The 24654-nt window shown below is 39.6% G+C and overlaps 1 protein-coding gene across 1 annotated transcript in view; it reads right to left on the bottom strand.

The window, feature by feature from the left end:
- Positions 1–24654, bottom strand: part of TENM3 (teneurin transmembrane protein 3) — a 1686859-nt gene that overhangs the window by 187665 nt on the left and 1474540 nt on the right. Inside the window, exons 14-15 of the mRNA XM_045017713.1 lie at positions 20958–21056; positions 2474–2712 (exon numbers count right to left, since the gene is read on the bottom strand). Of these exons, the coding sequence (XP_044873648.1) occupies positions 2474–2712; positions 20958–21056 (338 nt within the window). The remainder of the gene's footprint in view (positions 1–2473; positions 2713–20957; positions 21057–24654) is intronic.

Below are 24654 nucleotides of genomic sequence, written 5' to 3'. Positions count from 1 at the left end.
GAAGCACTCTCCCATAATTAGGTAATTCTAAATTTATATAATGCTTAATATTCAATATTTGTGAAATTAAATAACTTAAATGAACAGGATCTTAATAGATTATATAAAAGAGGAAGAGATTGTAGAGGCACTTAGGAAAATGAAAACGGAGAAAGCACCTAGGCTGGATGAAGTATTGGAGGATATTAAAGCTATTGGGAAACGAAAGCATCAAGTATTTTACAAGTCTGTTCAATGATATACTTAAAAAAGAGAAAATGTCGCATGAATGGTATAAGACCTTTGTGGTCCACATTTTTAAACATAAAGGAGATACTGCAGTGTGTGGTAATTATTGCCCAATTAAGATGACATCAGATCCTACGAAAGCACAGGAGAAGATTATTGAAAAACATCTGTGTGTAACAGTGGAATTTGGAAGGGTCAGCACTGATTTATGCTGGGACGGAGTACAATTGATGTCATATTTGTTCTTTGAATCCTCATGGAAAAGTTCAGAGAAAAGAGAAGGTAACTGGGTATGGTCCTTGTGGATTTGGAGAAGTCGTACAATTGTGTACCAAGAGATTACTTTGTTGAAGTTTGTGAAGGAGAGGTGTGCCAGAGGGACATGGCTGTCTTATCCAGGATATGGATGATGGAGTGATTACTATAGTCAAAATCAAATGGGGCTCACAGCAAAGAATTTCCAGGAAACACTGGCCTTTATCAGGGCTCAGCCCAGAGCTCTGTTTTGTTTGCAGTTGTTCTGGGTGTGTTAAGTGAGAATATATGAAGGGAGCCACCTTGGAATGTGTGATTTGCTGAAGACTTAGAGTATGTCTACACTGGAAAAAAAATGTGTCTCAGCAAGTCTCAGAGCCTGGGTCAACTGACTCTGGCCCACTGAAACTGCACTACGGGGCTTAAAACAGTAGTGGGTTGCAGCCCACACTCTGAAACTCAACAAGGCAGAAGGGCCTCAGAGCCCTTTCTCCAGCTTGAGTGGGAACATCTACCTTGCTATTTGTAGACCCACAGTGTGAACCCTCTGAGCCTGAGTCAGCTGACCCAGACTCTGAGCTGCTGCTGTGCAGGGGTTTTTTGCAGTGTAGATGCACCCTTAAGAAATATGCACTGAAGACTGTGAGACTTTGCAAACCAACTTTTAAGAAAAGTGGGCAACAAAGTTTTAGGCAAGCGGGACTTACAGTGAGCATCAGTGAGACTAAGGCTTTGATATCTTGAGGGAGGAGTACTCATCATAAAGGGTATTACGGGCAGAGAGCTTAGAAGACTGAAATAATGTAAATACCTAGGATCAATAGTTGCTGATAATGGTGCCTTTCTGAGTGATGCCTGGCATCATACCAAATTGCTTGGTGCAAGTGGCTTGAGCTGACCCCAGTTGTCTGTGATAAAAAGATGTCAATAAAGTTAAAAGGTACAGTATATAGAACTGTAATTTAACCCATCCTAAAGTATGGAATAGATTGTTGTCCTGCCACAAGAAAAGAAATCAGTATGCTCTCCACTACAGAAATGAAGATGCTGAGATGATCAAATGGTTCAACACTCTGACAGGAAATGAAAAAAGGATGTGAGGTACCTAATGCAGAATGCCTCAATTGAACACAAGTTGAGGGAGGCTAGACTACAATGGTACAGACATGTTCATTGGAAACATGAGAGGTATATTGGTAGGATGGCTCTTGCAATGATCGTGGATGGAAAATGACCAAAGGAGAGGCCAAAGGCTTTGTACATGGACCAGATATCAGCGGACATTAGAGAGACCAATTTACACAACATGAGCATGAGTCTTGGAAGAAGGCTATAAAACTCATCGACCCCGAATAGGGAAGTGGCAAAAAAGAAGAGGAAGAAACAACTTAAATGATATTTTATATTTTGCCTCATTGTGTGTTAAATTCATTTAAAAATAGGACAGACTGAGAGGAAAAACATTATTTTCCCCACTTTTTTGTCTTTATGTCATCTGGTTAGACAGATAATAAATACCTGTTTCTGCTTGAAGTGTTTAGTAATCTTTGATCACTATAAAAATACAAATACATGATATCATAATAACTAACAACAAAAATTTTAAATGCTAAATACGGTAAGTTATGCTTGATGGGGAGGAAAACAGAGAATATACAATACACATGTTGGAAATTATGTGTGAACTACAGGCTTTTACAGCTTATATTTTATATACCTTAAAAATTTGACATTTCTGATTTATAGTCTTTTTTTTAAAAGGTATTTCAACTGACATTTTGCTGAAAAATACTTGCAAAGCACTTAATTTTTTTAGATCCTATCTAAAGAATGAGAGTTTCAATTAAATTGCTCTGAAGGTTTAAATTGTTACCAGAAACCACTGATAAAAATAAAGCTTTATATTGTACAGTTGGGGATAGTCCATATATAACCAACAAAACAGACATCCAGATTTATGGTGATGATAATCATATAAACTAGAACTTACCTATAAAGTAGGATAGCAGTATTGCCAGTAGCACTGAGACTCCTACAGCACAGAGTGCAGTACATTTCCAGCTACAGTACTTTGAAGACTTCTTGAATTTAAAAGCACTTCTTGATAGTGTATTTCTAGGTAGTGGCCGAGTAGGGGGGGAATAAACTGACCCAGATGCCATTGTGTAACCTGGTGTTGCAGTACTGAACAGTGGTGTTGTCCCTGTTCCTGTTTTGAATAAGAAATGCCTGTGGAAGAAAAAGACTATATTAAAACACAATAATAAACAAACAAATGGAACAGGCAGAGACATTTTTGGTTCTCTTTAAAGCTGCCTTTTTTTCTTAATATCTTACTTTTTTTTAACCTACATAAATTCTTGAAACCAATGCATTGCACAACACTTACACAGAAAAAACAGCATATTTTTAAAGTACAAGTGAAAATATTTGTGATACACACTCCGTCCACAGAGGAACCAGAACCTTACTAACTACAATAATGTAGGCATTGTAGCTAGCATAGTTCTTACCAAATTCTCTGACAAGTGTGGACAGGCATTCTTTCATCTGAATCCTATGTTATAAAACTATGTCACATACTACAGTGATCAGGATTAAAAAGTCAATGTTTTCCAGATACCTCTATCACCATTGTTTCTTAGTCTAAATACAGGGTGTGACAGATATTGAAACCCCATGCAGTATCTTTGGATACTCCTGTGTTAAAATTATGTATGGTTTCATGTATGACTGTGTTCTGCTCTATTGGTGAGAATTACCAGAGTTCCTCCGGGAACTAAAAACAGTGGGGGTGATTACCCTGGGGACTGTCAGTAACTCCAGAGACGCACCACCTGGGGTCGTGAAATATATTGGTCCAGAGAGTAGGAGACAAAGAAAGGGCTTTTGGTATAAAAGGATGAGCTTGAACAGACCCAGGGCCTTCTTTCTGACCCAGGAAATGAACAGTATCTTCTGTCCAATGGGGCTCCCAAATCCTTTCAAAAGGATGGGAATGCTTTGGCCTAAGAGAGTTCCATAAGACTGATGAATGAATTCCTGGTATATTTATTATGTTTTCTCTATAATGCTTTTACCTTAAGAACAAACGTGCTTGCTTAGAGAGAGCTGTGTAATAACTTGGAATTGCTGGCAATATACTGTTCGTAGCCCTTGGAGAAAATGCAATGCACAGGCACTGGTCTTTACAATAGTGTAAGACACGGAGCTGTGCCCTTCCAAAAACCCTAGTCAGACAGGAGTGGGACAAGGGTCTTTGCCAAGAGACCCATAATGGCTGGAGACCTAAGACCTGACTGGGCACCCCAGGAGCAGACTAAGGACAAGGGGGATAATGGTTCAATTACCTTGAAACTGTGATACAGGGAAAACAGCATATAACTGCATGGCAAGTTTTGACAAATGTAGGCAGTTTCGTTTTTGATGTAGCCCCAAGAATCATTTCATAATCCTCAGTTTATGTTTGTGGATAACACCCTACTAAGGTGTGATCATGGAAACAGCAGCGGGTTTCATTTTGGGGATTGGGTAGGTACAAAATTGTTTTGGAAGCCTGCCCAAAAAGGTTGTAGGCAGAATTAGAGGAAAAAAATAAAGCAATGTTTAGGACTCTCTCAATGAGTCAATCACCATGCTAACGCTGACTACATTTTTTAACTAAAATTTCTGGGGAGAATACCACTCTACATGAGCGCTGAGGCAACATGTTCAAATGAGTCTTCAAGAATCTTGTAAAACCTCACCTACTGGGTTAAGAAGGAGCACTGTGTAGAATTTTGTTATTGCCAGAAACACCAACAGCAAGACAGAAGTATACAGGTGTGTGCATACCAGAGGAGGAAACAGAGGGTGGCCAAACCATACAATTATTTATAATAATTATGTTATAATATAATTATAATTTAGTAAGATACATTGGACTTATATCAGGAATGAATCTGCTGTTTTACTCCCTGGGAGAAATAATGACACTTGATAACCAGGAAAATTTGTGCTTTGAGAAGGATTTGTGCTGTGGGAAACCAGTAGGCCATTAGAACCTTGGCATCAGCAGCCCTTCTTTGAAATATTCCCCCTGAGAAGATTCCTGGTAATATACAGCATAAGGAACTTCACTTGTAAACAATATTAAGGCTATTGCTAATGACAGCAGATCTGGGAACACCAAAGAAGACCACCTCATAGCATTTAACTTCAGAAATGGGAACTACACAAAAAGGAGGAAGCTAGTTAAACAGAAATTAAAAGGTACAGTCCCAAAAGTGAAATGCCTGCAAGCTGCATGGAAACTTTTTTAAAACACCAGAATAAAGCCTCAAATTAACTGTATATTCCAAATTAAAAAAACATAGTAAGAGGACCAAAAAAGTGCCACCATGATTAAACAACAAGGTAAAATAAGTGGTTAGAAGCAAAAAGGCATCCTTTAAAAAGTGGAAGTTAAATCCTACTGAGGAAAATAGAAAGGAGCATAAATTCTGGCAAGTCAATGTAAAAGTATAATTAGGCAGGGCAAAAGAGAATTTGAAGAGCAACTAGCCAAAGACTCAAAAACTAAACATTCAGTGGAGCCTCCTAAACATTCAGTGGAGCCATTGGTCGATCGAGGTGCTAAAGGAGCACTCAAAGAAGATAAAACTCATTCCAGAGAAGCTAAATGAATTCTTTGCATCATTCTTCACACATGAGCCATTCTTTTTAGGTGACAAGTCTAACGAACTGTCTCAGATTGAGGTGTCATTACAGGAAGTTTTGGAACATATTGATGAATTAAACAGTAATAAGTCACCAGGACTAGATGCTATTCACCCAAGAATTCTAAAGGAATTCAAATATGAAATTGCAGAACTATTAACTGTGGTATGTAACCCATAATTTAAATCAGCTTCTGTACCAGATGACTGGAGGATAGCTATTTTTAAAAAAGGCTTGGCAATGACAGGCTGGTAAGCCTAACTTCAGTATCAAGCAAATTGTTGAAACTATAGTAAAGAACAGAATGATCAGACACATAGATGAACACAATTTGTTGGCAAAGAATCAACACCGTTTTTGTAAAAGGACATCATGCCACATCAATCTATTAAAATTCTTTGAAGGGGTCAACAAATGTGGACAATGGTGACCCAGTGGATACTGTATACTTAGACTTTCCGAAAGTCTTTGACAAGGTCCCTGTCCAAAGGTTCTTAAGCAAACTAAGCAGTCATTGATCTGTAACTGGTTAAAAGATAGGAAACAAATGGTAGGAATATATGGTAGAGTTTTCAGAATAGAGAGAGGTAAATAGTGGTGTCCCCCAGGGGTCTGTGCTGGGACCATTGCTGTTCAACATATTCATAAATGATCTGGAAAAAAGGGGTAAATAGTGAGGTGGCAACATTTGCAGATGATACAAAATTACTCAAGATAGTTAAGTCCAAAGCAGACTGTAAAGAGTTACAAAGGGATCTCACAAAACTGAGTTATTGGCAAAAAAATGGCAGATGAAATTCAGTGTTGACAAATGCAAAGTAATGCACATTGGAAACATAATCCTAGCAATACATACAAAATGACCACTCAGGAAAGAGATCTTGAAGTAACTGTGGATAGTTCTCTGAAAACATCTGCTCAATAAGCAATGGCAGTGAAAAAGCTAACAGAATGATTAGGGAAGGGATAGATAATAAGACAGAAAATCATAATGCCTGTAGGTATACCCCCATCTTAAATATTGTGTGCAGATCTGGTCGCCCAATCTTAATAAAGATATATTAGAATTGGGAAAGGTATGGAGAAGGGCAACAAAAATGATTAGGGGTAGAGAACAGCTTCCATATGAGGAGAGACTAAAAAGACTTGGACTTTTCAGCCTGGAAAAGAGATGGCTAAGGGGAGATATGATTGAAGTCTATAAAATCATGACTGGTGTGGAGAAAGTAAATAAGGAAGTGTTATTTACTCCTTCGCATAAGATAAGAACTAGGGGTCACCCAATAAAATTAACAGGCAGCAGGTTTAAAACAAACTAAAGGAAATATTTCTGCACACAACGCACAGTCAACCTGTGGAACTCATTGACAGGTGATGTTGTGAAGGCCAAAACTATAACAGGGTTCAAAAAAGAACTAGTTAAGTTCATGGAGGATAGGTCCATCAATGGCTATTCTCCAGGATGGTCAGGGATGCAACACCATGATGTGAGCGTCCTTAGCGTCTGTTTGCCAGAAGCTGGGAGTGGGCGACAGGGAGATGGATCACTTGACAATTGCTCTGTTCTGTTCATTTCCTCTGGGGCACCTGGCATTGGTCATTGTCAGAAGACAGGATACTGGGCTAGATGGACCATCGGTCTGACCCAGTATGGCCATTTTTTGTGCTGAATGACAAACATGGAGAAAGATTTTTTTTAATGTTAATATAGGCCGCTTTGGGTGGCCAAAGCACATTCAACAGCATTATACTAATAATGCTGTTTTTAAAACAAACTTCCGTGCAAAACATGCTGTTGGTTTGGCTGGACTGATCTGCCATTTTAAGCATTCTTCTGGTGCTGCTTCTGGGCTCCAAAGACTGCAAATGGAAATGGGTCTTAACAAGCTTTCAAATTGGACTCCATATATTCTATCCTACAAAAGCTTGGTAGAGAAAAATCAGGTTCTGATCACTTTCTTCTCAGAAAAAATGAAAGCAGGTGCTGGTACAGCAGAGCCTAGCAGAGGCTCTGATCCAAATACTTACGCCCTTGGAGGAGTTAATCTCACTGATAAATTTGGGAGACGCCTGGATATCTGTGATGGTGCCAGCTGTCAAGGCTCTGTTAGTCTACCTCAGGCATCAAGGAAATAAAAGAAAATTCTGTCTTTTGTATTTGATAGTTCAGCACTGTGGAGTCTGAGGCCTGGTCTACACTAGGACTTTAAATCGAATTTAGCAGCGTTAATTCGAACTAACCGCTCAACCGTCCACACCAGGAAGCCATTTAATTCGAACTAGAGGGCTCTTAAGTTCGAATTTGGTACTCCACCCCGACAGGTGGAGTAACGCTAAATTCGACATGGCTAGCTCGAATTAGGCTAGGTGTGGATGCAAATCGAACTTAGTAGCTCCGGGAGCTATCCCACAGTGAACCACTCTGTTGATGCTCTGGACAGCAGTCCGAGCTTCGATGCTCTGAGCAGCCACACAGGAAACGACACGGGAAAATTTGAATTCTTTTTCCTTTCTGGACAGTTAGAATCTCATTTCGTGGTTGGACATCGGGGCGAGCTCAGCAGCACCGGCAGCAATGCAGAGCTCTCCAGCAGAGGAGTTCATGTAATCTCTGAATAGAAAGAGGGACCCGGCATAGACTGACCGGGAACTCTTGGATCTGATCGGTGTGTGGGGCGAGGAGTCTGTGCTTTCGGAGCTGCGCTCCAACAAACGGAATGCAAAGACCTACGAGAAGGTCTCCAAAGCCATGATCCAGACAGGATACAGCCGTCATGCAACGCATTGCCGCGTGAAAACCAAGAACCCCAGACAAGGCTACCAAAAAATCAAAGCGGCAAACGGACGCTACGGAGCCTGCCACCACTGCCCCACCAGTGACCATGGACTCTGATGATGGGACAGTGTCGACGGACAGTTCCTCGACGATGTTCACGGACAGGGAAGATGAGGAAGTGTTTGTGGAGGACGAGGCAGGCGAGAGCGCTTACAACGCTGGTTTCCCCGACAGCCAGGATCTATTCATCACCGTCACGGAGATCCCCTACCAACCCTCCCCGGCCATGAACCCGGATCCTGAATCAGGGGAAGGAGCAGTCGGTAAGTGCTTTAACCATGTTAACTTTTATTCTTAATATAACAGGAATCTGAAGTGTGTGAGAAGGAGGTCTCTCTATATATGGTGATAGAACAGAAATCCTCCTGGGAGATCTCCACGAAGCTCTCCTTCCGTTAATCGATAAGCATCAGCAGGAGCTTCCTGGGGAGAGCTGCCTTATTGGGTGCTCCGTGATAGCACCCTTTTCCGCGCGAGGCTTTCATGCGGTATTCAGGGAGCATTGCCTCCCCGAGCACGGCTGCATTGGTCCGTGGTTCGTGATAGATTTCACGCAGCATGCGCTCTCTATCTCCTTCAGTGCCCGTCCTCACGGTGATCTCGCTAGGAGACTCATGCATCTAAGTAGTGGAATTACTGTTATGGTGCGCCTGGTCCAAAGTATTTTTAATAAATCCACGGACAGACGGCATAGCACAGACTCAGCACGCAGCTGCGTGACGAGCGTAATGGAAAGCCAAAGAATATAATGGATGCTCATGGAGGGAGGGGGGAATGAGGACGCAAGGTATCCCACAGTTCCTGCTGTCTCCGAAAAGTATTTGCATTCTTGGATGAGCTCCAAATGCTTCTAGGGTCAAACACAGTGTCTGCGGTGGGTCAGGGCATAGTTCGGCAATTTGCGCACACACCCCACCCACCACCAGAAGTGAAAACAATCCTCTGTTGACTCTTTTACATGTCACCCTATCTTTACTGAATGCTGCAGATAGACGCGATGGTGTAGCACTCAAAACCAACATCCTTGCTCCCCCCACGCTATGGATGGCTGATGGTACAAAACGATTGGTATCCGTCCTCATCATCAGCCTATTGGCACATGGGGCAGTGCAAAAGGACTGGTAACCATGCGTACTAGCATCTGTGAGGTCGATCAAGGGCGCCTGGCCCTAATTTTTCATGGTAGATGGTGCAGTATGGCTGGTAACCGTCCTCATCATTGCAACAGGGGGCTGAGCTCCATCAGCCCCCACCCTTCCTGTGTAAAGAAAAGATTGAATTGCCCCTGGATTAGCAGAGGGATGATGGGCTCCTTCATCCACAGTAATTAATGTCCTGCCTGGACTATCATTGCAGCTGGAGGCTTCCTTCCACTCATTTCTCACAAACAAGTCACTGTGTCTTATTCCTGCATTCTTTATTACTTCATCACACAAGTGGGGGACAATGGTATGGTAGCCCAGGAAGGCTGTGGGAAGGCCGGAATGAACAGGTGTTGTTGTTGCAGGAGCACCCCCTGTGAATAGCATACAGCTCCAAATTTATGCAGGATCGGACACAGAGCAGCTGTGCTCTCTGGTTCTATGATACAGTGGTTCTCTAGTACACTTGCCCATAATCTAGGCAGGACTGATTCTATTTTTAGATACCAAAAAGGAGGGATTGACTCAGGGAGTCATTCCCAATTTTTGCTTTTGCGCCCCTGGCTGCTCGGCCAGGGGCACTTATGACAGCACCAAATGGTGCAGTGCAAAAGGACAGGTAACCATGCCCATCTTATTACTATCTTATTACCAATTTATGGTATGGTAGATGGTACAATATGGCTGGTAACCATCTCTGCTGTCATGCCAAAGCATGCTGCTGTGTAGCGCTGCTGGACCGCCTCTGTCAGCGGCATCTAGTACACATACGGTGACATACACAAAAGGCAAAACAGTGTCCATGGTTGCCACGCTATGGCGTATGCCAGGGCAATTCTGGGAAAACGGGCTTGAAATGATTGTCTGCCGTTGCTTTCCCAGAGGAAGGAATGACTGGCAACATTTACCCAGAATCCACCGCGAAAATTATTTGTGCCCCAGCAGGCACAGGGGTCTCAACCCAGAATTCACAGAGACAGCCTAGACTCAGTTAATTGTTTGCAAAAATGTATCTTTGCAAGGAATTCACTCCCTGTTTCCCATCTCACAGCTTCCACTGTCTCCAGACCTGCCACAGCATCCCCCTCGCAGAGGCTGGCAAAGATTAGGCGGAGAAAGAAAAAGACAAGGGACAAGATGTTCGATGAACGTATGGGCTGCTACCTAGCCGAGGCGGACCAGCAGAGCCAGTGGAGGGAGACCGTCTCTCTGTACCAGCGCTCACACAGCGAACGGGAGGAGAGGTGGTGTGAGGAAGACAAGCAGGCGACTCAAACAATGTTTGGACTAGTGAGGGAGCAAACGGACACGCTCAGGCGCCTTGTGGATGTTCTGCAGGTCAGCAGGAGGACAGAGCCCCCCTGCAGTGTATCTGCAACCGCCCTCCCCCGCCACAAAGTCCCATACCCCCCTCACCCAAAATAACCAGAAGGAGGGGCGCCAGAGGCCGTGTAAACTGTCACTGCACCCTAACAGAATGCTCAAGTACCCAAAAGCTCTCATACCCTACATTTGCAGAAGTCGTTCCCTTCCGGACTCACACAAGTCCCAATCCCAGTTCCATCCCCTAAGTGTCTACTTAAGTAATAAAAATACTTTGCTGTTAATTACTGTTTCCGTCATGTTTTTTCAAAGAAGACTGTGTTTGAATGGGGGGCGTGGGGAAGGGGGTTGTTAATTGCATAGGACAGTCACCTTTCCCAGGGTACAGACACGGGGGCAGGATCAGCAGCGGGTCACACACACAGTGCAGTCAGTAGGCACCATGGTCGGTATGGGAGGTGGTTTCCAGGTTCTGTGTGGGCGGGGGGGATGTGACTTTGTAGCGGGGGAGGGCGGTTACAGATCTTATACAGCGGTCCTTGTCCTGGACCGCTGAGTCACGCAGCAGAGGAATCTGTATCCGTACTCCTCCGCCACAAGGTCACATATCCCCCCGCACACAGAATTCGAAAAAGAGGGATGGCAGGCTCCATTGAAAAAAGCATTCCGGCACTGCGGACCGCTCTAGGAGCAGGAGCCTGTCATTCCTTGAGTTTAGAGGCGGTCTTTACATCACCGCACACCCTACCCAGCACAGTCTGCCTCCCGGTTTCAACCCTTTAACGCAAAGTCATGAATAAAGAAACCTTTCTTCAGTAACAATGGGACATGTATTTTATTTTTACACGTGTGTTGGAAGTGGGGGAAACGGGGTGAACGGGGTATGTAACCGAAGAGGAGAGTCAACAGTCAGTGGGTAAAGAAACAGGGGCAGGTTCAGCTTCTCTGTAAAGAAACTGAACAGTCACAGGTCACGCTGCTCGCTGGTATTTGAAGAGTTCCTTGTCGCTGTCCCAGGCGCCTGTATAGGGCTTCATGAGCAAGTGCATTAGCGGGCAGGCTGGGTCCCCGAGGATGACTTTAGGAATCTGCTCATCCACAACAGTTATTTCGTGGTCCGGGAAGAAACTACCTTCCTGCAGGCGTCTGAGCAGCCCACAGTTCCTGAAAACACACGCATCATGAACCTTGCCCGGCCACCCGACGTTGATGTTTGCAAAACGTCCCCTATGGTCCCCCAGTGCTTGCAGCACCATTGAAAAGTAGCCCAATTTCTCATCAGCTGACTGTGGAAGAGGTGGACGATAAAGTGCGAGGAGGAGAAAACGGCGATGATCGCAGCGGGCTCCATGCTTGCAGTGCTGTGGCGTCCGCGCTGTCACTGACCAGAAAAGTGCACAAACAGATTGCCCGCAGGCGCTTTCAAGGAGGGAGGGAGGGAGGTTGTGATTGACGGTTCAATGACGACACTTACCCAAAACCACCCTCGACACATTTCTCCCGCCAGCAGGCATTGGGGGCTCTACCCAGCATTCCAATGGGCAGCGGGGACTGCGGGAACTGTGGGATAGCTTCCCACAGTGCACCGCTTCCAAAGTCGACGCTGGCCCCGTGAATGTGGACTCAGAAATTCGAATTAGTGTATTTAGTATGGATACACAAATTCGACTTCATAAGGTCGAATCCACAAATTCGAACTAAGTTGATTCGAAATAGTCTTGTAGTGTAGACAAGGCCTGAGGTAGCACACAGTGTGGCTTCTCACTTTAAGCTCTTTCCCCTTCTGCTCTAAATCACATCAATACAATACCAGACTGGCCACACATACAGGCTGGCTGAAGAATGTCAGGCAAAAAATACCAAAAGAGGTGAAATAAAGACAAAAGAAACAAATCTTGGTGAAGGAAATATGTTTGGAACTCTCTATTTCTGATGAGTGGAGTTACTAGGTAAATTTCATTGCAGCCTCTCCAGGGGTATTAACTCAAAATGTTAAATATTGAAAGTATAACACTTTCAGACTTCCATGTCTTGTACACCTGTTTCATTCCTCTGACCCCTTGCTAACTAGCGTTTCCTATGAGATGTTCAGAAGGATGCTATGTCTGATAACAAATCCAGGCTGTTTCCAGATAGTGTGGAAAGTCTTGTGCTCTTGGAATATAATTTGCTCACAATTGATTTTACCCACATGCCTACGCTTTTATAGCATGTTCATCAGAAAGGTATCTGAGCAATTAATTTCTAAAGACTAAACTGCGTATGTGGTACTTCACCAGGCATTGACTTAAATGGTAAATTATAGTCTGTCTCATCTCACAGAAAGCTTATATTATCTATAATTACAGATCTTCATTTAAAAATTGATTATCTTACAGGCACTTACTTGATTTGCATGCAAGTGACAATTTAAATATTTTATTAAAAACTTGTAGACTGCAGAATTCTAATAAAAAACATTGGCACTTCTCAAAGTAATGCTATCCAGTGTTTAATTAAATGAATCAATTCACTTTTTAAAGTAAAAACTCTCCATTTTTATCATGATGTAAAATATATTTCTATTAAAAAATTTAGCTGATATTTGATCATTTTAGGGGCTCAAGTTTTTAGTATCCAGCAATTCCAAAACACAGATTTGTCACAGCTCTACTGTATTTTAAATAGTTTGTTATTTTATGAAAACAAACTCTTGGGGGCAAAGACTGAGTTGGCAGCTGAGAAGTAGGTGGGTGTTCCTGATTATTTTATCAATAGCAGCCACTTTTTAAAGTTTCTTTCACTGAATGACTGAAAGAAAAAATAAATATGTCATCAAAATCTTCAGAGATGCTGAATCTGGAGATATGAACATATGAATAAAAGTAAAATAAAAAAAATTGAACCTATGGCATCTCTCAGCATCATGTGATTGGCTGTACCTGCTGACATTTCTAGACAGTTTTTTGTCCAACGAATACTGGAGTGGTTTCACTCCCAACAATATCCCAAGATATTCTCTGTGCTGCCATTTACTCTGTGGAAAACAAAACAGAGGGAACCTCAGCTAAATTTACTAATTTGGAAGCCAGGATGGAAAAAAATATGTGATAAAAGTGCAGGAGTTGGACAGCAAGATCAAATTAATTGAAAATTGCATCTTCTGAACTACGGGAACAGATTACAAAACCATTCAAGGACTTATGGTGCAGACCATCAACGGGAATACTTAACAAGCCAAGTAAGATCCAGAAAAGTAAGTGGTAGGTGTTCATCAAAGGGAAAGTGATTCAGAACTGCTTTCTTTTTACAAAAATCTTGTACCAAAAACTCTTAACCTAGATACTGAAGAAAATCCTATCCACTACATAAAGCCCTACTGCATTATTACTCATGTCTGTATTACAATATTAGGAAGAAACATTTTAATTTGGGCTGTCGATTAATCGCAGTTAACTCATGTGATTAATTCAAAAAAATAAATCACATTGTTAAACAATAGAATATCAATTGAACTTTAATTAATATTTCGGATGTTTTTCTACATTTTCAAATATATTGATTTCTATTGCAACACTGAATACAAAGTGTACAGTGCTCATTTTATATTATTTTTATTACAAATATTTGCACTGTAAAAATGATAAACAAAAGAAATAGTATTTTTCAGTTCACCTAAAACAAGTACTGTAGTGCAATCTCTTTATCATGAAATTTGAACTTACAAATGTAGAGTTATGTACAAAAAATAACTGCACTCAAAAACAAAACAACGTAAAACTTTAGCGTCTACAAGTCCACTAAGTCCAAGTCCTTCTTCAGCCAATCGCTAAGAGAAACAAGTTTGTTTACATTTATGAGAGATACTACTGCCTGCTTTTTATTTACAATGTCATCTGAAAGTGAGAACAGGCGTTTGTATGGCACTTTTGTAGCTGGTGTTGCAAGGTATTTACGTGCCAGATATGCTAAACATTTGTATGCCCCCTCATGCTCTGGCCACCATTCCAGAGAATATGCTTCCATACTGATGATTCTCATTAAAAAAATAATGCAATAATTAAATTTGTAACTGAACTCCTTGGGGAAGAATTGTATGTCTTCTGTTCTGTTTTACCCACATTCTGCCATATATTTCATGTTATAGCAGTCTTGGATGATGCCCTAACACATGATCATTTTAAGAATAAGTGAAGAAACAGATTGACAGAGCCAGAAGAGTACCCAGAAGTCACCTACTACAGGACAGGCCCAACAAAGAAAGTAACAGAACACCATTAGGCATCACCTTCAGCCCCCAATTAAGACCTCTCCAGCACATCATCAAGGATCTACAACCTATCCTGAAGGAGGATCCCTCACTCTCATAGATCTTGGAAGACAGGCCAGTCTTCGCTTACAGACAGCCCCTCAACCTGAAGCAAATACTCACCAGCAACCACACACCACACAACAAAAACACTAACCCAGGAACCTATCCTTGCAACAAAGCCCATTGCCAACTCTGTCCACATATCTATTCAAGGGACACCACCATAGGACCTAATCACATCAGCGGTACCATCAGGGGCTCATTCACCTGCATATCTACCGATGTGATATATGCCATCATGTGCCAGCAATGCTCCTCTGCCATGTATATTGGCCAAACCAGACAGTCTCTACGCAAAAGAATAAATGGACACAAATCAGACGTCAGGATTTATAACATTCAAAAACCAGTCGGACAACACTTCAACCTCCCTGGACACTCAATTACAGACCTAAAAGTCACAATTCTTAACAAACAAAAAAAAACAAAAACAAAAAAACAACAAAAAAAACCAGACTCGAACAAGAAACTGCAGAATTGGAATTAATTTGCAAACTGGACACCATTAAATTAGTCTTCAATAAAGACTGGGAGTGGATGGGTCATTACTCAAACTAAAAACTATTTCCCCTATTTCCCCATGCTAATTTTCCCCCTACTGTTACTCACACCTTTTTGTCAACTGTTTGACATGGGACTTCTTCCTGATTATCACTACAAAAGTTTTTTTTTACCCTTGCTGATAATAGCCCACCTTAATTGATTAGTCTCATTAGAGTTGGTATGGCAACCCTAATTTTTTCATGTTCTCTGTATATCTATCTATCTATATCTTCCTACTGTATTTGCCTCTGCATGCATCTGATGACATGGGTTTTAGCCCACAAAAACTTATGCCCAAATAAATTTGTTAGTCTCTAAGGTGCCACAAGTACTCCTCATTCTTTTCACAGCTGATTTGACAAAACGCAAAGAAGGTAATCAATGTAAGATTTGGCATCTGACTCAGATGATGAAAATGAACGTGTGTCAGTCCACTCTTCTTTGGATCATTATCGAGCAGAACCCATCATCAGCATGGACGCATGTCCTCTGGAATGGTGGTTGAAGCATGAAGGGACATAAGAATCTTTAGCGCATCTGGCAGGTAAATATCTTGTGATGCTGGCTACAACAGTGCCATGTGAAAGCCTGTTCTCACTTTCAGGTGACTTTGTAAATAAGAAGTGGGCAGCATTATCTCCTGCAAATTGTAACCAAACTTGTTTGTCTGAGCGATTGGCTGAACAAGAAGTAGGACTGAGTGGACTTGTAGGCCCTAAAGTTTTACATTGTTTTATTTTTGAATGCAGCTATTTTTTGTACATAATTCTACATTTTAAGTTCAACTTTCATGATAAAGACATTGCACTACAGTACTTGTATTACGTGAATTGAAAAATACTATTTCTTTTATTTTTACAGTGCAAATAGTTGTAATAAATATACAGTGAACACTGTACACTTTGTATTGTGTTGTAATTGAAATCAATATACCTGAAAATGTAAAAGATATCAAAAATATTTAAATAAATGGTATTCTATTATTATTTAACAGCGCAATTAATCGCTTGACAACCCTAAATTTAATGCTATCTATTTTGAAGGACTGCAGCAGAATTCTGCTTGCTGTATGTACTATGAAAAAAAAGAGAATTTAAAAGGCCAAACTGCTATTTTTCCAAGATCTTGGGCCAGCTACATTGGCTAGGACAAGGGACTATTCTAATAAAATAAAACAAAATAAAATAATAATAAAGAAAGAATTTTGTGAGCAAAGAAACTAAAGCTTCTGCTTCCTATCAAGCAAAACTCAAAGCCGCTTTTGATGGGAAATAGTATACATTCTGGGATCAGATAGCAGCAGCAAGATTATTTAATACTATCCAAAACACTGCTCATGGCAAGGACTATGACAAAGAAGAAGAAAATAAAGATGGTAAAGGGTTTCACTGTGTACGACATCAACCTGCCCTTTGTTGACAGAAATAATTTCTTCATTCCCTACAAGGGAAAGATGTTCTATGTATTTAACACAATATTATTTCATACAGTGCATACCTGTAACATTGTGGGTCTGTATACTGTGGGTCTTTATATCATAGCAATAAAAGTTGGTAAAGTAAAATACTATAACATGCTTCTGCAGCTGATAGTTTTAATAATTCATCAGGGATTCCCTTCAAATCAACCAACCAAAACAAATAAAGTGAATCCTGACATTAATTTGTTTTGGATAATAGTATTTATTTACTAAAAGTGCTCATGAGCTTTTATGTTATACTTCAAGTTTTACAATATTAGTTTTTCTTCTTTTATTAGATTATACTGATTTTGTTTCACTTTGTTATAAAAAGAAAGACTGAAAAGGGAATGGATACTACTAATAGCTATAATTTCCATATTTAGGGGATCATTATCTAATGCTTACTAAATATCTGAATGCCTACTACTTCTATACAACGGAAATTTGTGTCTTCTTAATGATTCCCTTACTCATTACATTTTTAAATGGCCACCATTTGTTTTATTATTAATATATTGCCACATATTAGCATGAGATTCTATACTGTATCTGTGTTTATCAGAAATCCAAGACACTCAGAAACTGTATCACTATGTGTATGTGCTTCATCTTTCCCAGTCTCCCCCACCTATGCTTTGTCCAATCTCAGTGTCTCATCCCCCTCCCCCCACTACTTTTCTCAGTCTCTTTGCCAGGACAGTTCTAGTTCTCATTCCTCACCCTGACTCCCTGTCTGATCTCCCTCACCTCCTTTCTCTGCCCACAAGGTCCCACTCTCCTTGCCGAAACAGTACATGTCTCTCCTTCTGGTTTTTCATTTGATCTTTGTCTCCACCCACCCACCATGTCCCAGTCACAGGTTCATTGCCCAACCCTTTCCATTCTGCTGGCTACCAGTCTCCTTCCCAAGATAGTCCCAGTCTCCTCTTGCAATTTTCAGTCCCAGTTTCCTTCTTTCTCTGCTACCAGCCTTATCTCCTTGAGGTTTTGGTCCAGTTCTTTTCTCTTACACATTCTATTTATGTGACTTCCTTTTCCATGCTGTCTGAATGCCAGCAGTGGGTGGCATTGGGAACATAGTAGAGACAGGTGCCTAGTTCTGGTACCCAGATCCGGACTCAGCACAGCATGGAACAGCTGGGAATTACATGGAAAGTCCTGCTCAGTCCCAGGGTAGACCACGCTCAATGGAGGTTGAAACTTCAGGGAATTAAGCTAAAAAGCTCTAGCAAGTACTTACTGAGCATGTAAAAACTGAGATTTTTCAGAAGTTTATAACATGCCCATATTTGCATGGATTTTGACAGGGATGACAAAAGACTACCCTCCTCCCCCCAAAAATGAAATTTCAAGTTCTACTCCAAAGTATGGGACTGCTATGGCATCTCAAAGAAAAGGTTGCCAGAATTTTTTAACATGGGCAAAACAAAATATTTTCCCCTAGTGTCACTCTTGGAAATGGCTGAATCATTTTGGTTGAAATTACCCCTCCCTGCATTGCCCCCCCCCCAAAAAAAATCGGCCTGAGGTATACACCCAGCATGTCAGGTTTCAACCCAAACCATTAGACTTTGGCAAAATTACAATCAGCTGAGAACAGGGTCTTATGATAGGAAGTTTCAGGCAACCTCAATAACAGGCAGTGCTACCATCCCAACCTATAATAATGCGAAATTCACAGCTTATTCCTTTCATATGCAAAAATAAAGAAACAAAATCAACTTTTGGTAGAACAGGGACATTTTGACCCAAATGGTGAAGGTTTCAGAACATTATGAGACACTATATAAATAAGAGGTTAAAATGGAAACTGTTATGAAATTCAATTTAATTTTACTGATGTTGAATCTTCTCTGGATACTCAAATTTTGGGATTTCGATAACTCGTAGTGAGGGTATCAGATTAGATTAGGCTAAAGAGAGAGAACAGGCCTTTCACATAAAACCAATTTATTTTACAAAATATGTAGTGGTATATATTCACATATCTGAGATTAGAATAGTGCCCTAAGGTAAAGTAAACTGAACAAAACAAAACAATAAGATGCACTTAGAAATTTCAAACTGTCTTACAATAATTAATCAACTGTGCACATTCTGTAGGTCAAATAAGGTACTATTGCTAAGGACTAGGCATATGCATCCTTATAGCTTACTTTAGAATGTCTTTTTTATTATTTCAAATTCAGTATATTAATATGCTCTTCACCGGGCAAATAAAAAATAGCAAAATTAAGCAATCCTTAAGAAACAGCATATTATAATGTAAATAATACACACAACATGAAAACAAAAGAACAAATATAAAATGATTCTAGCTGTGACACAGTGTGTTAGTGTGGTTGATAAATTGCATCTACATGCTGATAGCATACTGTATTCTCAAATCTATTATGCTTTTGAACTGATGTGTTATCATCTTTGGACAACTTTCACACCAGGAGGTGATCCCTGCTATAGTAATTTTAAAAATGAAAAGCTTACAAACAAGATACATTTTATTGCTGTGTTACCTGAATTAGTATCAGCTAACAGTAATTTCACATAATGTAGCTCCATTTGCCAAAATATATACATTTGGGTTGCGCATTACAAACATATGTAATATGAATCTGTATGTTTCTATTAAGTCTGCTAGTTAGCAGATACTTATCTGAATGAGCATTGTGTGGTGCATGATCCCTAGAGGAAACAGCAGTTATTCCTTTTTATTTATTAAAGTATACTTACATGTTTAGTTTAAAAAAACAGAAAAACCTTAAGAATTTACGGTGGCTTTTTGTAATCTCTTCAATTTTGATTAAAATTAATTAGATAAATTTAATACAAAACTATCATATTGATGTTAATCTTCGACTAACTGGAAATTAAAAGGGCTGTTGAAAGTTGAAGTAGATTGACTTATAGTAGAATATTTTTATATCAACTAGTTATTGAGGATTAGATACTGATCCCCTTATTCAGGTCTTATGTTTTGTAGCATCACTGATTTCAATTGTACTGTTCTTAGAGTAAGATAAGCAACATGAGTGAGGGTTTCAAAATTTGGACATAGCTTTTGTTTTAACCATTAACAAAAGGCCAACAGAACAGATTTATGATGAATAGTTTACTTCTGAAATTCACCATTTTGTACTATCAAGTAGCATTGTATTCTTAGAAGCTTTGTTCCTTTCTCAGTTATTTCCTTTATGGGGTTTGAATCTAAATATACTGCATTATGTGGCAATAAACTGTCAGGACTGCAGAAATGTAGTCCAAATAGAAGATATGTAATATAATATATTAATATAAAAACTTAAATACATATGGAAAAGTTGTATAGAGAAAAAATATTTAAAAATTTATTGAAATATTTACTTTAAAATTTTTACCTATGTGGAATTCTCTATTACCAGACATATTTATTAGACGCTCAGATTTTACATTGGATGCTTTAAAAAGTTAATGCAAAAATTAAAAATATATTTTTTAATATTGGAGGTTCTTTCTCTTTGATCTGTGGTTTTATTGCAATAACATTTCATAATATTTATTTAATAAAAAACAGCTGAGTCGTAAATATCTTATAGACAGGGGCGGCTCCAGGCACCAGCGCACCAAGGGCGTGCCTGGTGCGGCAAGCCGTGGGGGGCAGCCTGCCGGTCGCCGTGAGGGCAGCAGTCAGGCTGTCTTCGGCGGCATGCCTGCGGGAGGTCCGCCCGGTCCCGCGGCTTTGGTGGCAATTCAGCGGTGGGTATGCCGAAGGCGTGGGACCGGCGGACCTCCTGCAGGCATGCCGCCGAAAGCCACCTGACTGCCGTGCTTGGGGCGGCAAAATACATAGAGCCGCCCCTGCTTATAGATTAATGGCCTGATTCTGGAAGCTGTGTACTCAGTTTCCATCAGATACTTGTTTTCTTAAATATAAGCTCACAAAATATGGCATTCAAAGTTTGATGTGCTTTTATTTTTACAATAATAAAAACTACAGTAGCTTCAAATGTAATTTTAAAAACTGAACCAGAAGATAGGAGAGATCATCCCAAATGTTATTTGGACAATTTAATCAGATTTTGAAGTCACATCTTTCATTCTGTGTCAGCAGCTAGCATCATATAAACACTTAGAGTCACCTACCCATCCCCATAACTGTTATCGTGGCATGTTGGAGTAAACACATCCATCTCTATAAGGCTGTCATGACCATTTGCAAGAACTGCTTGATTTCCTAATTTTCTACATACAGAGATAAGATACAAAAACAGTAAATTAGATTGAAAGTTTTCAAATTGAGGAGACTGTACTTTTTAAAGATCACTGAATGCAACTTTACTTATTAATATTATGTAAATAGAGGTAAATCATGAATACAGCTTATCCAATTTGATCAAGTTCACATGAGAAGAACTGGGAAGCTGATTGAAGAGACCTTGAATTTGACTGAAGTGGACGTTGTATTATTGGACAAGTCCATAAACTATCTGCTTTTAGAGACTTAACTCCTTTTCTCTGAAGCTCTTTTGGAAGCTTTTATACAAATTAACTTAAGGCTTCCCTACAAATGATTAATACACTGTTTCTCAGTGTCTTAATCAATATTAAAGACACTAGTTTAACTGGAAATCATCCCAATAAAAACACATTCTTGTCTAGTAGCAGAAATGCTTCATCATTTAGATGAACATTTAGAACAGTTCCTAAAACTTTCATATTCTTAAAAGAAGTCTTGGTCTAGTTTGCTGACTGATTTGGAAATGACAAATCTATGCAATTTTTTGCACTGCCGCCTTTTAGACTGTTAGTGCTTTAATTAAATGCTTCAAAGGTGTTGAAATATTTGCCAGTCAATTATTTCTGCAACAATTTTCTTTTTCTTCTCCACAATAAAATTAGCAGATAATTAATTTAAAACAGTGTAATGTTCCCACCTATTTTATTTTTAATTATAGTTGAAGCCTGAGAAAAGACAATACAGTATTAACATACAACTATAAAGATCGTGTTTAGTTTTTTGGCCTGCCTGAATGCTGACAACATAGTTCACAGTCCATTATACAAAATATAATTCCACCTTCTCTGACAAATTAAACGCCTCATATAGCAAATTCAACTAATCATGAGTCAAAGATGTTCTTTTTTTGACTCACACATACCTTAATATAGATGTTAGATAAAATTATAATATTCTAAGAGCTACATTTCAAAAGTGGAGCCTGGGAATTTTTCCACGAACATGGATTCAGATTACTGTTTAAAATTCCCAAGTAGTGCTGGGAAAATTTACTGAGACAAAAGTTAATTTTGCTTTCATGAGAGATGTAAATTTAAATTTACCTTATTCTGCCTTGTATATTTCTCTAAGGCCTGGTCTGCACCGGTGGGGTGGGGGGAATCAATCTAAGTTATGCAACTTCAGCTACGTGAATAACGTAGCTGAAGTCGACGTACTTAGATCTACTCACCGTGGTATCTTCACTGTGGTGAGTCGACTGCTGCCACTCCTTCATCGACTCTGCCTGTGCCTCTTGTGGCGGTGGAGTACAGGAGTCAATGGGAGAGTGCTCGGGGGTTGATTTATCACGTCTAGACTAGACGCGATAAATCGACCCCCCACTGGATTGAGTGTTGCCCGCCAATCTGGCGGGTAGTATAGACATACCCTAAGACACATAATCAAGTGACCTTGCTTTAAAGAGGTTTAGTACGTTTAGATATTTAAAAGACAATAAGTATTAAGGAAGAAGTAATTCAATATGCAATTTCATACATTAATAATTTGCAAAGCATTTACCAAGATACAAGGTAAAAGCTATGGAAATATAACAAATGAGATATCAATACTGAAGAAGATATTCACACAGAGTAGGATGTTAATAAATATTTTATTAAATGACTACAAATGAACCATTTTATTAACACCTAATAAGTAACTACTAAGCTATTTAACCCATATTTATAATGAGAGGCATGCAGTTAATTATCTGCACAATTTCTTTAGATTTAGGCTTCCCAAACAGGAGTTCAAAGGCCAAAAATGGAGAGTTACTTTGTACAGCTTGGCTACTACATTCTTTCAAAAGTTGTTATTATATTGATCTTATTTTGATTTTCCCAGCAGGTATATTGCTCCTACAGCTGACCATACTCACAGGAGGAGATGGGGAAGAGGCAAATAGTCCAGGCTATCAAATGACCCAAAAAGAATTCATGCAGGGGGCAGGAAATCAGAGGTTAAAAGAAAAAAAAAGATTTTATTTACGCCCATCAGAAGAAAGTTATTTGTTGCTTACTCTCAGTAACCTCACTATCATATAAAGGGGATATGGAGAGATGAAAGGAGGTACTCATGTAATGGAAGGTTTGGTTTTAAGTCCTCATAAAACTTTAAGGAAAGAGAATCCTTTATATAAAAAGGCCAGGAATCCCTGCTGCATGTTATTGACCGGTTACCTCACAGTTTAAACATTTACTAACAGCAGTGTTTTACACTACAAATATTGACAGAAGATAGAAATAGCAAAACAACAAATATTCTATTAAATATAAAACTGCATCCACCTTTATACAATATATATCTAGAAATCCACCTCCAAAATCAAAATGAGAACGTCTCCAAAAGGATGGATGCTAAAACCCCTTTCCGCATACTTTGCTTTCTCATGCACATATACACAAAAGCAGCCTACACACTACTGAGCTATTCACAGGAGTGAGTCATATATCATTCACTGATCAGTCATCACCAACCTGTGCCTAAAGAGATAGAAGAATGGTTATCTACATACAACTGACTTTCACATTTTCTGTCTTTAAATGACAGTTGTGGAAAAATTGCAGGACATCTAAGCTAGGTAAAAAAAAGCTGAGTATGGGCATAAGCTAAAATAATTGCTAGAGATGAAACAAATCACTATATAGAGAAACAGATAAAGGCAGAGACCTAACCCAGATAAAGTTTTTAATATAGTTGAAATTGAGCCTGAGAATCACACTCTATAGGGGATCTTAACTAAAAAAGGAAAAATCAATGACAAATAAGACTCGTTCTTCACCTCAAGAGTTCCAACCAAGTGAGACTATTAGAGAAACTACAGTAGGGTTGTGTTGGTTACAATGTGAGATTTTCACATTTCAGCTCATATTCAAGGGTTCAGGAACTGGATGTTCAAACACTGTCAGATGTTAAGATTAGCAACATTTAAAAGATGTGACAAGTGTACTTTGCAAAAATATTCCATCCAGTTTGGGAAAGGCATCCTAGTTTAAAATGTAGATCTCCTTTTTACACACACAGTGAAAAATAGATGTCTGTTTTTCTCCTGTGCCAACCCTGGGCAATAAAAGCAAGCATCAAGAATAACATGAATATACTGCAGATTCACAGGCTGTCCTGAAAAGGCTGAATATCTTAGCAGTGAGCTCTTCCCCAGAACCCATTCACTTATTCTGTAAGTGGATTGTTTCTTAATATGGTTAATAAATAATGCGAACAGTGTAATCCTATCCCACAGTGACTGCATATCATAAAAAAATACACAGTAGTTTTTAAGAAAGGTAAGAAATGGAGTAGCCGAGTCTTGTTTTATTCCCAAAAAATGGTTGGAAAGGGAGATTTGAACCTATGGTCTGAAACCCCTGGAATGACAAAGCTTCCTACTGTAGTGTCTAGCTGTAGGTCATATGTTTTAAATGAGTCAAAATCTGATTTGAGTATTGTTCAGTCTGCTATACATATATAATGGAAAAGGCTTCAAAGAATGAAATTGACATATATTTCATAAATATTTGTCAAAACAATTATTGCCAATTATGCATATTCAGTTTGATGACTCAA

The sequence above is a fragment of the Mauremys mutica genome, chromosome 5, assembly GCF_020497125.1.
Source record: "Mauremys mutica isolate MM-2020 ecotype Southern chromosome 5, ASM2049712v1, whole genome shotgun sequence".
NCBI lineage: Eukaryota > Metazoa > Chordata > Testudines > Geoemydidae > Mauremys > Mauremys mutica.
This window is presented reverse-complemented; position numbering and strand designations above follow the sequence as displayed.